General features: G+C 35.4%; 1 protein-coding gene across 4 annotated transcripts in view; it reads right to left on the bottom strand.

Moving 5' to 3' along the window:
* The window catches only part of LOC145986620 (anoctamin-4-like), a 154,675-nt gene that overhangs the window by 74,763 nt on the left and 67,441 nt on the right, over positions 1–12,471 (bottom strand). For all 4 annotated transcript variants that reach the window (XM_083120849.1, XM_083120846.1, XM_083120847.1 and 1 more), the window contains exons 2-3: positions 8,019–8,180; positions 1,112–1,254 (exon numbers count right to left, since the gene is read on the bottom strand). In XM_083120849.1, coding sequence (XP_082976975.1) covers positions 1,112–1,254; positions 8,019–8,180 — 305 coding nt within the window. The remainder of the gene's footprint in view (positions 1–1,111; positions 1,255–8,018; positions 8,181–12,471) is intronic.

The raw sequence follows: 12,471 nt of genomic DNA, 5'->3' as shown, positions 1-12,471 counted from the left end.
TCTAGCTACTGCTCTGCCCAAAAGTAACCTCTGGTGTTATTCCTTCTTGAACAACTTGGTAATCACCTCTTTACTGTTGTGTTTCAGAGATTCTGGTGGGAGTAAAAACATTCAATTAGGCCATGTTGAGGCCTTCACCTGACCGTTTGAGAGATATCGTACGTAGTTCCATGAATAAAACCGTTCATACACCATAGATCATAACTAATAAACAATCCATATTTGGTATAGCTGCCAGACACATATCCAGAAACTATTTTGGGAAGATTCCTTGCACGCTAACCAAATGTCTCATAATATAATAATATGATGATGAGTCTGGTCGGTAGGGCGTCTGCCACGCGGGAGACCCGGGTTCGGTTCCCGGCGTGGTTGATATAAGGTAGGACTTTTTCGGCATAAAACAGTTCTGGGGCTCAACCAGCCTCAAATCAATGGGTACCTGGGGGTAATTATCACATCACCTCCAAAACGGCCTGAGATCGAGAATGTGTGGGTCCTTACCCCCACATCCCATAAATGTGTCTTCAAGGCTCGGTGCTCTATGCAGAGGAACTTTACCTTAATAATAATAAATTATATTATTAATAATAATTGACTTCCTGTTATATTAGTAGTGGTAGTATTAATGATGATAATTAATATTATAACATGAACAAAGTTTAAGAAATGGCACAGTTTATAAAAAGACACACACTTTTTTGTGTGACTTAGATCACGAAAATGTGTATGACAAATAAAGAGACAATACAAGGCAACAAAAGATTATTATTAACAGCTGATGAAAAATGTCCATTACTATTATTATTATTATTATTATTATTATTATTATTATTGTGCATTAATTTTTGTACACACTCTTTGCGTTTAAGTTCGGCGGAAAAAATAAACTTCATATTATGCAACAAACAGAATAAAGGCACGCTACTTTTTCCGATTTGTTATGAAACACGCATTTTGAATAGAAGATATATTTAATTTATTTTTTCCCTGTTGTTTCGGTGGGGAGAGGCCAGTATCCACCTAGATCCCAAGGAACTACCTCGTTGCACTCTCTAGGAGCGACTGTAGAATGTAATCGGTGAAGAATTGAAGGAAAGTCCGACAATACCTTATTGGAATCCTCCTCTGCTGTTGGGACTCGGACCAGGCCGCCAAGCTCCAACTCGTCCAGCGTCATCAGAGGGTTCTTGTCAGCTCCATAAGCCGTCCGTATCGAGAAGGTGTCTTCTGCCCCCTCAGGTTTCGTTGGACCTACAAATAATTAAATATAAGTTAATAATGATAAATTATTTCTACAATGTTAATGCACAGCCAAAAGTGGTCGTATTACACACACACACGTACACACACACTATATATATATATATATATGAATGTACTTTAAAGAGTTAAATAAATAGTTAAAGTGATACTTTTATTTCGCCATGACCAAGAATTGAGGACTAAAAGTGGTAAACGTTGTAAGTGCCAAAAGCGAAAGTGTTGGGAAATCGCATCGTTCCGCACATCAGCCCGTATGAAAGTTCACACTAGTGACCTCTTTACACGCCCTTTGAACTACTTAGAGGGCTACCAGCCACGTTTCACGTTTACGACATTATAAAGCATGGCACATTCCACAGTTTAACGTGGAAAACGGTGTTTGAATTATTGTGGCACTTACAGCGTTTACCAATTTTAGTCTTCAATTATATTAGATTAATTTCAAATCCAATACAACTAGAGTGACAACATCAATACGATGGTACAGGAGATCACATCTATAAGAAATATTGTACTATATTTCCTATACCAAAGTAATGGTGCATGGTGATCGTTTCTCAGAATTGTTTTCATGTCCGATAGATAATGTTGTGGATAAACTAAAGAAAAAGAAAGAAAGAAGGAAAAAGAAAACTCTATAAACGAATAAGAATGATGGCAGTCGATAAATATGATGGAATATCAATGAGTATTAATAAGAAATAGACGAAGAAGAGAGAGATGGCGATAGAGTGATTAATGGAGACGAAAGTACACACAAAGACTGGGACTAGACTTCCTTCATTGTGTCATGAATGTATGAACAATATTCTTATGAAAGTGTGGTAAACAATGAGAAATCTATTAGCTACGTATTATGTGAGATAGGAAGGGAGGATATTATCGAGGTAAAAATCAAAGTTTGCCAACAAATGCTTGGCGAAAATTAATACGTAACTACATTACTTTCGTATTTAACTTTGAAGAGTTACTTGCGTTGAATATAAGTGTGATTACATCGGTCACTTGCAACAAATCTTCATGTTCTATACATATTCTTTCCCCATAGGAAATGTATTAAAATCATTAGTCTGTCCTTAGCAGGGGTGCCCACAGGGTGGGATTATGGCGCAGGTTGCGCCATCGAAATATTTTGAGGGGATATTTTTCCTTCAAATAATATAAAATTCAATGTTTATAATTTATTCCTTAATATATGTAAAACTTTTACGTCATAAATGAACCATATTTAACCATTAGATGATAAAAAATGTTTAAGGGTATTATCGAAAGGGGGGGGGGGGAGAGAAATATCCAACTCTTACATATTAGGCTTTAATTGACACGTGGATGTGTTTCGAGAATGCGTGTTTGGCGCCTTACTGAGGTTAATGTGAAGTTTTATACTAAAGCTGCAGTTCAAGACATAAGCGATATTCTCGATAGTCATCGCCGTATTATATTATCGCCAGGGGCTTAAGAGTTTCTAGCTAGGGTTCTGTAATATCTCGTGAAGCAACAATTGAATCGGTCATTTGTTTTGCCAAAGGTTGAATTTTCTATATTTATCTTAAGTTTTGCAACAATATTTGTTAAATACTCAAATCTGAGTTGTATAAGCCCACTCACAGTCACTATTTATATGCATATTTACATAATTTAATTTACTACATTTAACCAATCAATGTGCTAGCTTTACGTTTTTTTCGAAAATCGAATAATTAAAAAAAATATGTACAGTTTAACATGGTATTTAATTCAAATGGACATAAATTATTACGTATTCACTATTTTGGGGGAATATGATGAACTATTTTAGGGACGGTCTTGAGTGATCGGCACCCCTGTTTAGGGAGAATGGGCAGATCAAGTATAGCGTTCGGCTAAGAAAATGTTACTTTCGGTAGACACGCTGTCCTAATTTAAATACTTTTGGGGATTACGATATGGTTTGAGGGCGCGAATGATATGATTTGGGGGGACGCAAGACATGATTTTGGAGGGATGCGCCATTGATTTTGGGGGGGGGGGGATGGGCATCCCTGGTCCTTAGTTCTATCATTAGTTTTCGTGGAACGCAACAAAAAAAGTAAAGTTGCCCCCTGCACATTTGCAAAATATGGAGGGATTGGCGGCAGGTCCCACACATTCATACTCGTAGCCATTTGTGGAGATGATGCAATCATCACCACGCTCCCGCGACCTTTACGCCCTCCTTCCCTATGGTTGCTTCAGATATCCATTTATTAGAGACTGGATGAACCCCAGAGTCGCTGGCTTAGTTTGGAAAATTCCTTTCCTGAAAACTTGTAAATTTGTTTTAATCATACTTTCTGTCTTATGTACAACTTGTAATCACGATACTTGCCACTTTCCGTACGATTTTTCTTGCTATTACACACAAAGTTATCAAGCCTCTACTTACTCGTGTGTCTAGTTGTTCCTCAATTGAAATGAAGGTCAGTAGAACGTTCAATAGTAAGGATATATATTTAGAAGATAAACCCAATAACCTGTGTAAATATTTATCACGATCATCTTTTAGTGATGGAAACCTCAGCTCTAATATATTTTAGGTTATCTAACTCATTTGCAATTTTTGAAGATTCCAAATATTTAGAACAATAGTGAGTTAGCAGTTGGAACTTTCCAATTTCATTGGTTTAAGGAGGGTTTCTTCATATCAACAATGTATGTGTATATGTTAATGATATACAGGTTTGAGATTTTAATATTACTGATTTTCTTGCCTTATTATTAGTATCATTATTTCCAGGATGTTTCATCACCCACAATTCCCCACGTCCCTCCTCAGTCTGTGACTGTTCTCTGCCAAATCACAAATTTATCATATTATCTTTTACTGTAAATTTACTATGTATCATTCATATGTGTTTCTAAACCTTGACAGAATTGGAGCAGTGCAAGGGGCTACCGTCACCTGACTCAACAGTTTGGAGCAAGAATTTTTTGCGACCGGGATGGACAATTTGGTCTCCAGCTGGAATAAATGTTTGGACCGCAGTGGAATTGTAGTGTGGTACCATGTGCATAACATACTGCAGTTCCATATTTGTACTCATTCACGTTTCGGAATAAATTCAATATTCATCTTACTTTATGATTCTCCTTTGTAGTACGATTGCAGTTCTATAATGAGTAATTACGTTGTGAAAGTGTCATGATATTTTTGAATCGCCCTGTATAATTGACGAAGGACCGAACACACAAAGTAACAGCAGGCTGGGAATAGAATCTGTAACCTTCAGCAGCGAGATTGTGAATCGACTATTAAATGTTCTTGGTTATCAAGGCCATGTAGCCTATACATACATATTGGCAGTTACCATGAACAACTCTCATAAAAATGAGCAGGTTTACATTAATTTGTATTTGGACATTATGGTGCCATTAATTATACATATGTAACATGTAAGATTGCGAACAGTGCTTTCCAAACGTTGGTTGTTATTGTCTCTGAAGTTACATACGTAGCTTAGTGTCCAAATCTCGACTTTTCTTTTTACTGTTAGAAGCATTTGTATCCTGCTTTATATGCAACACGTTTCTCTTTGGCGTAAATATGGTTGCAGAAAACTAAGGAAATCATTACATTTCACAACCGAATGAAATTTACAACACAAGATGGCACATTAATATGATTCTACGTGCGTCCATTTCGATCTTCAGCCGAGAGATCGGGAGAAGCGTGGCGGGCGGCGCTGACGGAGATGCCGACATTTGCGGCCTGTAATGCCCGCTTATTTTTATGGACATATGCAAACATTTATATAAATATTGCAAAACGAGCACTAACCTGTGTTATAACACGCAAAAGTTCTGTAATTCATCCAAGTTCTGCTCTTATATACACAAATAAATACGTTATAGAAACGATGTTAAGAGCCACAGATAATAAAGCATTTTAATCATAGTTTTGACCAGTAACGTCCTCCTTAAGTTTATATCCTTGAAATAGTTTTGTGGCCATGGGAATCGTTTGGAGGTTTCGAATGTGCAACACTGTATCAAGATTACGCTGCAGACGAAACCGTTAAAAGTGAATGGTTTTCGTGAGCTTCCTTGCAATCCGAAATATCCGAGCTCGAGTTTTTTTGTTCCTTCGCGACTAGATGAAGACAGAGTTGTAAATATAGTGGCGAGCAATGTAAACCAAGAGCGTGTTAATTTCGTACTGTGCGCAAGAGTGTTATTTTTGGTTACTTGCAGTTACTTGTTTGTGTTATTGCAGTGTGTATGTGTGTTTTGTCAGTGAGACGATTGGAATGCCAGCCGCAAGGTTCACGTTAGAACAAAGATTTTTTATGTATGACACGTACGTGAAAACAGACTCGTGTCGAGACGTGTGTAGGCAATTTGTACAGAAATTCCCAGGCGTTTCAACTCCACACAGAGATATGGTTAGACATCTTGTCTTTAAATTACGAGAAACTGGATAGTTAAATTTTAAAACACATAAGCAAAAACGACGGATTCTAACCGAAGCAAAACTCGATGATATTGGTGCAGCGTTAGAACGTTCTCCAAACAAACCTCTACGCCGTGTTTCACAGGAGATGGACGTGTCAAAATCATCGGCACATTCAGCCACTAAGTTACTAAAATTAAAACCGTACTCTTATAACACAGGTCAGTGCTCGTATTGCAATATTTATATAAATGTCTGCATATGTCCATAAAAATAAGCGGGCATTACAGGCCGCAAATGTCAGCGCCCCCCGCCACGCTTCTCCCGATCTCTCGGCTGAAGATCGAAATGGACGCACTGTATATGCCACCTTCATCTATTTCAAGTGTAGTAGTTAAAAGGAAGAATTGTAATTATTCAATCTTGAATGTAATTAACAAGTAAGCTAAGTTCACTGATGTTGCTTAGATACCACACTGAAGCAAATTAATTATAGAAATTGCTTTTGTTTGGCAATACGTTTTTTCACTTATTGGTATGAATACCAAAGAATCAGCTTATCATATTGATTTTCACTCCAAAAAGGTTTAAATAAAAGCATTGCACCCATTTCAAGATTACCGTTTAAATAAGTGAAGCGGAGTTTACTATTCCAGCACGATTTGCTTCTTTGATAATCATCAGAACATTGGCATATCGTCGACTTATCGCCTCCATATTTTATCGCACTGCTAATGGGAGATAATTGATATTAACATGAACAGACAAGTGAATGGATACTCGGGATAATTATATACAATTAACTTAATATTGTATATATCTTTCGGTACGCCAAATTACATGTTTGTAGGTTTATTTACTTCTAATGTACATTGAACCTTATCCTAGATATACCAATTATACAAATTGGCCAATTATAATTGCTGAATTGATTTTCTTTATCATAGTCAAAGCAGACACTGAGATCAAAATTCTTTCCATTGCATTATCTTAGTATTACGTATGGTTCTCTCCACTGGTTTTGTGTTTAAATTTTTAGTGGTTTCTGAGAAAGCTATATGTAGTGAATGGTTCACATTGTTGGCAAGAACAGACAAATTGACAAATCGATCAGGAGTGTGAATATTGTATCGACTAGATGACGCACAGTTCTTAAAACTCGCTAAATTTAGGATTTACATTTTCAATGATTTCAGACACATAGTAGCTTTAAAATGCATCTGCCGTTGACTTTTAATTGTCCTCATAGACAGACGGAAGGAATAATTTAAAACAATCTATGTCGTGTTAACGAGCATTTACTAGGATTTAAGTTGTGTAGAATTTTAGATATTTACATTTGATGGTTTCAAAGATATTGACAGGTCGCTTTTGATCGATTCCTGTTTCCCACGCGCAGACAGACGGGCCGAACGAGTTTGTTAATATGCGTTGAAGTATTATTTGATATCTCTATTAGCTCATCCAATTATACCTTTATATCTCTGCGAGTTTCTTAGGTAATGGTACTTGGTACACACTGAGAGATAGATAGATAGATGACCCGACACGATTTTCTCATAAGAGTATCTTTTGAAGCATTAGCTAATTAGTACCCTAAATATATACTGGAAATATCTGTGCTACAGGGTGTCTAAAATTTTGTAAAAAGGAAATTCACTGATTTTTAGAGACTAAGAACCAAATTTTTTCAGAGCAGGTTATTAGGGCAAACCATATATTTAAACAAGTGTGTGTAAGAAAGACACTACATTTTAGCTAAACTTAGTATCCCACTTAAGCAAGTTTTTTAGAATATTCACTTCACATGTTAAAAGTAAAAACGAGAAGGGAAAATTAACAGATATTTCCTGTTGCATAAGGGCATCAAGGATGAGTTTTTACGTAATACATGCCACGTATTCACCAATAAAATAAAAAAATATATAAACAAAATCGCATAAATAATACAACATTTTAGTAAATTGTAATAAAATATGAATTAATATGAACCAAACAAAACAAAACATTGCAACAATAAAGTGGAAAATGCCAATTCCCACTCACTGTGATATATTTCTACTTGAAAATTGTTTAAAACATGGCCCCTTATCCTGCAGTATATGTAATTTGTACTGTAACTACTGGTAATAATAGTTACAGTTAATTTAAGTTTAGATTGTCCACAACAAATTAAAATTTTCTTGCTTATCCTTTTTTTCTTTGTTTAAAAACATACTTCTTGTTCACTACTACAAGATGTTCACTTTTCACAACCTTGGTTTCACTAAGCTTATTTATTAATCGATGCAAATGCGGAAGAATTCCGACAATGAAAAATGAAAGTACGTCTTGAAATACTTACCGAACGCCTCTCGTATACTAATGCCGGTTGCCACCCTGGGGTGGATGGTTCGGGACTGGCGCCTCTCGCTGACACCGCTGGTCCTGCGGAACCACCGCCCGCTCAAAGGACCCCTGTCGGCCTCGTGGGTCATTCTGGCCATCACAACCCCGTCGTCTGCATCTGCAATCAAAAATAAATGGAATAAACACATATTATTCCAAAATGAAGAAACGTTACCTTAAATGTAAACCTAATTTTGTGATAAACAATTCCAAAATATTTATTCATGTAAAATTATTAATTTTAGGGGTTGAATTTTCATATTAAAAATAAATAAAATTTGTGCTGTTATGATGTATTAGTACTGCCATAATGATTTAACGTAAGGATAAGGAGAAGCATTGCAAGTATGTATATTTTACCTTCCTTTGAAGGTCTAGCACTACATTTACAAATATACAACTAGTTTAGTCAATAAAACAAATACCTAAATTATTGTTGGCATTTGTTGATAATATGTTGGGTTAGTTTCAAAATGTTTAGATATGCCGTTGCATTAAAAGTACGAAACGATACATGATTCAGAAATAAGTTTAAATTTTAAAAACTAAGGCAAATATTTGTTTTACATATGTCTGTGATTATCATATTGCTATGAGAAGGTAAAATGATTTGGGACAGGGGTGAAAATTTGCCCCTTCTTATAGAAATGCAAAGGTCATTTAGATGACGGATGAATGGCATGGCATCTTATGCATGCTTATCTCTGGGGAGTTGGCTCATATTTTGGACCAGTGCTACTTAACAGTTACGCAAAATTATAACTGAACTTATATGCAACAGAGTTGCAATCAATGAGAAAGTTTCACGTAAAATGATAAGCAATGGAATTGCTAAGGTTAAAATATGATGGTGAAAATCACATGACCTAGGAAGTTATCCTATTGGCTGTAAAGTTCTGGAGCAGTTTCCAGTCTCTCGGGTAGTGATGTGTCAAGGGCAAGTGAATAAATAGTACGGTTATTGATACCTTGGTCACTGGCCATGTGGAGCCAGGCTTTGAAGCTTAGAACTATCTCAAAGAAACTTTAGTCCCTTTCGGCTGATCAATAGTTTCTATTGTTGAAGCTTCGGCATGCGAGCTCTGTCACGGAAGAACTTTCGTACTGAAGCAAAGTACCCATTACTATTAATATGGTGAATGAACTTAATGTATAGTACTGTATATTACCGATTACATTAGTTATTTGCCAGTCTCTCAAAACAAAACATAAATGCTTATGTCTGCTCGTAATATTCGTTTATTTACATGTACAATATGCACAAAAGCTAAACAGAGGAAACGTAACGTGGCATGATAACAATACTTCTCAAAGTAAACTCATCGTAACTTTTATTTCAGGGTCTTCACTCTTTGACGTAGATGTATATTTCTCAGTTCTCTTGAATTTTTGCATTCATCAAAAAGTATACTTTTCACTTGTGCATACAAACATTTCTATGACTTTCATATTTTGTTTTATTATTTTCAGATTTTCTTTTTAAGTTTTTTCTTGACGTGAAAAAAGGACGGCAGAAAGGATTCTTTAAATGTTTGTTATTTACCGTCGCTTTTCTGCCACTTTTGGCTAATCGCGACAATGAGGATGAGTGATGATGTGATAAACTCACAAAGAACACCCATGCCCAGGCCGGGATTCAAACTCGGAACCCTTGGTGCCATAGCACTCTACCTGCATAAGAAGCCATACATCCCTCACCTAAAAGACCTTAGTACTGCTGGTGGAAGCACAGGTAAATTTTCACCCCTGTCTGGGTCATTTTACCTTCGCATTGCAATATAATAGTAACAAACATTTGTAACACAAATAGCTCCCTTAATTGTTTCTTTGTATAACTTACTCATTTCCGAAGCATGTATTGTTTCGTCCTTAGGACTCCCTTGAAATGTTATCAATACAAAACACATCTAAACATTTTCAGTGTTTGGAATATCGTAACGGTTTCAAATGCTAGCAATACAAAAACACAACTAAACATTTTCAGTGTTTGGAATATCGTAACGGTTTCAAATGTTATCAATACAAAAACACAACTAAGCACTTACAGTGTTTGGAATATCGCAACGGTTTCAAATGCTATCAATACAAAAACACATCTAAATATTTTCAGTGTTTGTAACATGGTAACGGTTTCAAATGTTATCAATACAAAAACACAACTAAACATTTTCAGTGTTTGGAATATCGTAACGGTTTCAAATATTATCAATACAAAAACACAACTAAGCACTTAGTGTTTGGAATATCGTAACAGTTTCAAATGCTATCAATACAAAACCACATCTAAATATTTTCAGTGTTTGGAATATCGTAACGGTTTCAAATGTTATCAATACAAAAACACAACTAAGCACTTACAGTGTTTGGAATATCGTAACGGTTTCAAATGCTATCAATACAAAACCACATCTAAATATTTTCAGTGTTTGGAATATCGTAACGGTTTCAAATGTTATCAATACAAAAACACAACTAAGCACTTACAGTGTTTGGAATATCGTAACGGTTTCAAATGCTATCAATACAAAAACACATCTAAATTTTTTCAGTGTTTGGAACATGGTAACGGTTTCAAATGTTATCAATACAAAAACACAACTAAACATTTTCAGTGTTTGGAATATCGTAACGGTTTCAAATGTTATCAATACAAAAACACAACTAAACATCTTCAGTGTTGAGGATTATCGTAACGGATTTTCGAATGGAGAGAAGTTTCCGAAGAAGTGTTTACTAAAACAACTCGGAAGTCTATTGGTCCCTGATAATTAAGAGATGAGGGAACGTGTTAGCTCCTTTTCTTGTCAAGATAATGGAAATAATAATATGACATAGGACTTTACAACAAAAACAAAAGAATGCAAGAAATCGCAAGTAATGCTGCTTTCACCAAAACACAAAAAATAATTTCAAGTATTGGTAGACAAATAATCATATTCTGTATTAATATAAAACTCGGATGTACGTTAAAATATTACAAATGGCATAACTTCTGCCACGTGTTAGCATTTGGCATAAATATTATGAAAATATTAGATAAATATTATATAGATAAATATTATATAGATAAATATTAGAAAAGGCTTTAACTTGTCACTGTTGAGTAAAATTGCGAAATATTTGACAAGGTAGAACATTTAATTTTGAAATCGAAATAAGCAGTTGGTTAAAACTGGTGCAATATTAAAAACATTTTTTATTAACACGAAGGTTGTTTCTTCCCTGCATGCATTGTTTTACGTTCATGTAAAGGGCTGCATCTAAAGGTGACTCAAGTTTTGAAAACGTTAAAAAATTAAAAACAATAAAAAATTCAGAGGACGAATATTGATTCTTTCACCAGTAATTCCCACCTAGGATTGGTTAAAAATTTCACGAGTAAAACTAGTAGATTTTGGATTTGCGGACCTTGATTTTACATTTTACTTGCCTTTTTCAGAATTTTCAAAATATGAAATCATCATTTTAATTTGTTAAAAGAGGATCTCATTTATAGTACATACGATACCATTAAGACATATGTAAATACAAAGAGGATATAACGTGAATGATGTCATTTTTTGTTGCAATATTCTCCCAGTTAGATACCCCTTTGCGTTTTATAACGTTATTAAAGTTTAAATGATTTGATTAAATTAATGAAGGGACGCTCATAATGAAGATGCATGCCGAAGCAGAGATTCGAACCCGGGAACTTCAGTGGCGAGATCGAAAGTCGACCCCATAACCTACTCGCCCCCTTCTATCGATGAATTGATTGACTGATTTTTTTTTTGGGTGCGTCGGCACTTTAGACCATTTTGTCCCTTCAGTCTATGAGGGGGATGATCCCCTTATCTAGAACCCTTACCTCAAAATTAAAAATGGGGTGTTAAAAGCTTCTTGGGAAAGGTTAATAATTCAAGTTGTAAATGAACTTGCATAGGCAAAACATAACATATTAAAACGGGAAGAATAATGTAAAAACTAACTAGGAAACAATGGGAAAGGCCTGCTCTTCTCAGAAAGCTAAAAACATTTGCTACAACACTGTCATGGTCTCCCAACGTAGATGACAAATCGTAGGGAAGGTTAAACCCTGTCTGAAATAATTCACTATAAAATCGCATGGTGCAGTATCACAATCAAAATATTTAAGTCCATTTTATTCTCGGATACGTTAATCGGGACTGGACCTACAGTTTAAAGTCAGATTCTAATGTAATGTGTCTCCAACAGGAGTTGAACTCGGGACCCCTTGAGTACAACAGGTGTAATGATCCTTTGTGTTAGTGTGCAAGTAAGCAAGTGTACATGTGAACGATTTTCCTACCACACATATTTCCTAACTTCTGCTGTTATAAAATATTAAACACAATCAATATCCTTGCCACAACATTATCGATGTGTTACTGGCAACTTGAATATGA

Source organism: Lepisma saccharinum, chromosome 4 (genome assembly GCF_977018435.1).
Source record: "Lepisma saccharinum chromosome 4, izLepSacc3.1, whole genome shotgun sequence".
NCBI lineage: Eukaryota > Metazoa > Arthropoda > Insecta > Zygentoma > Lepismatidae > Lepisma > Lepisma saccharinum.
The sequence above is the reverse complement of the archived record's forward strand: the minus strand, read 5'-3'. Positions and strand labels throughout refer to the sequence as shown.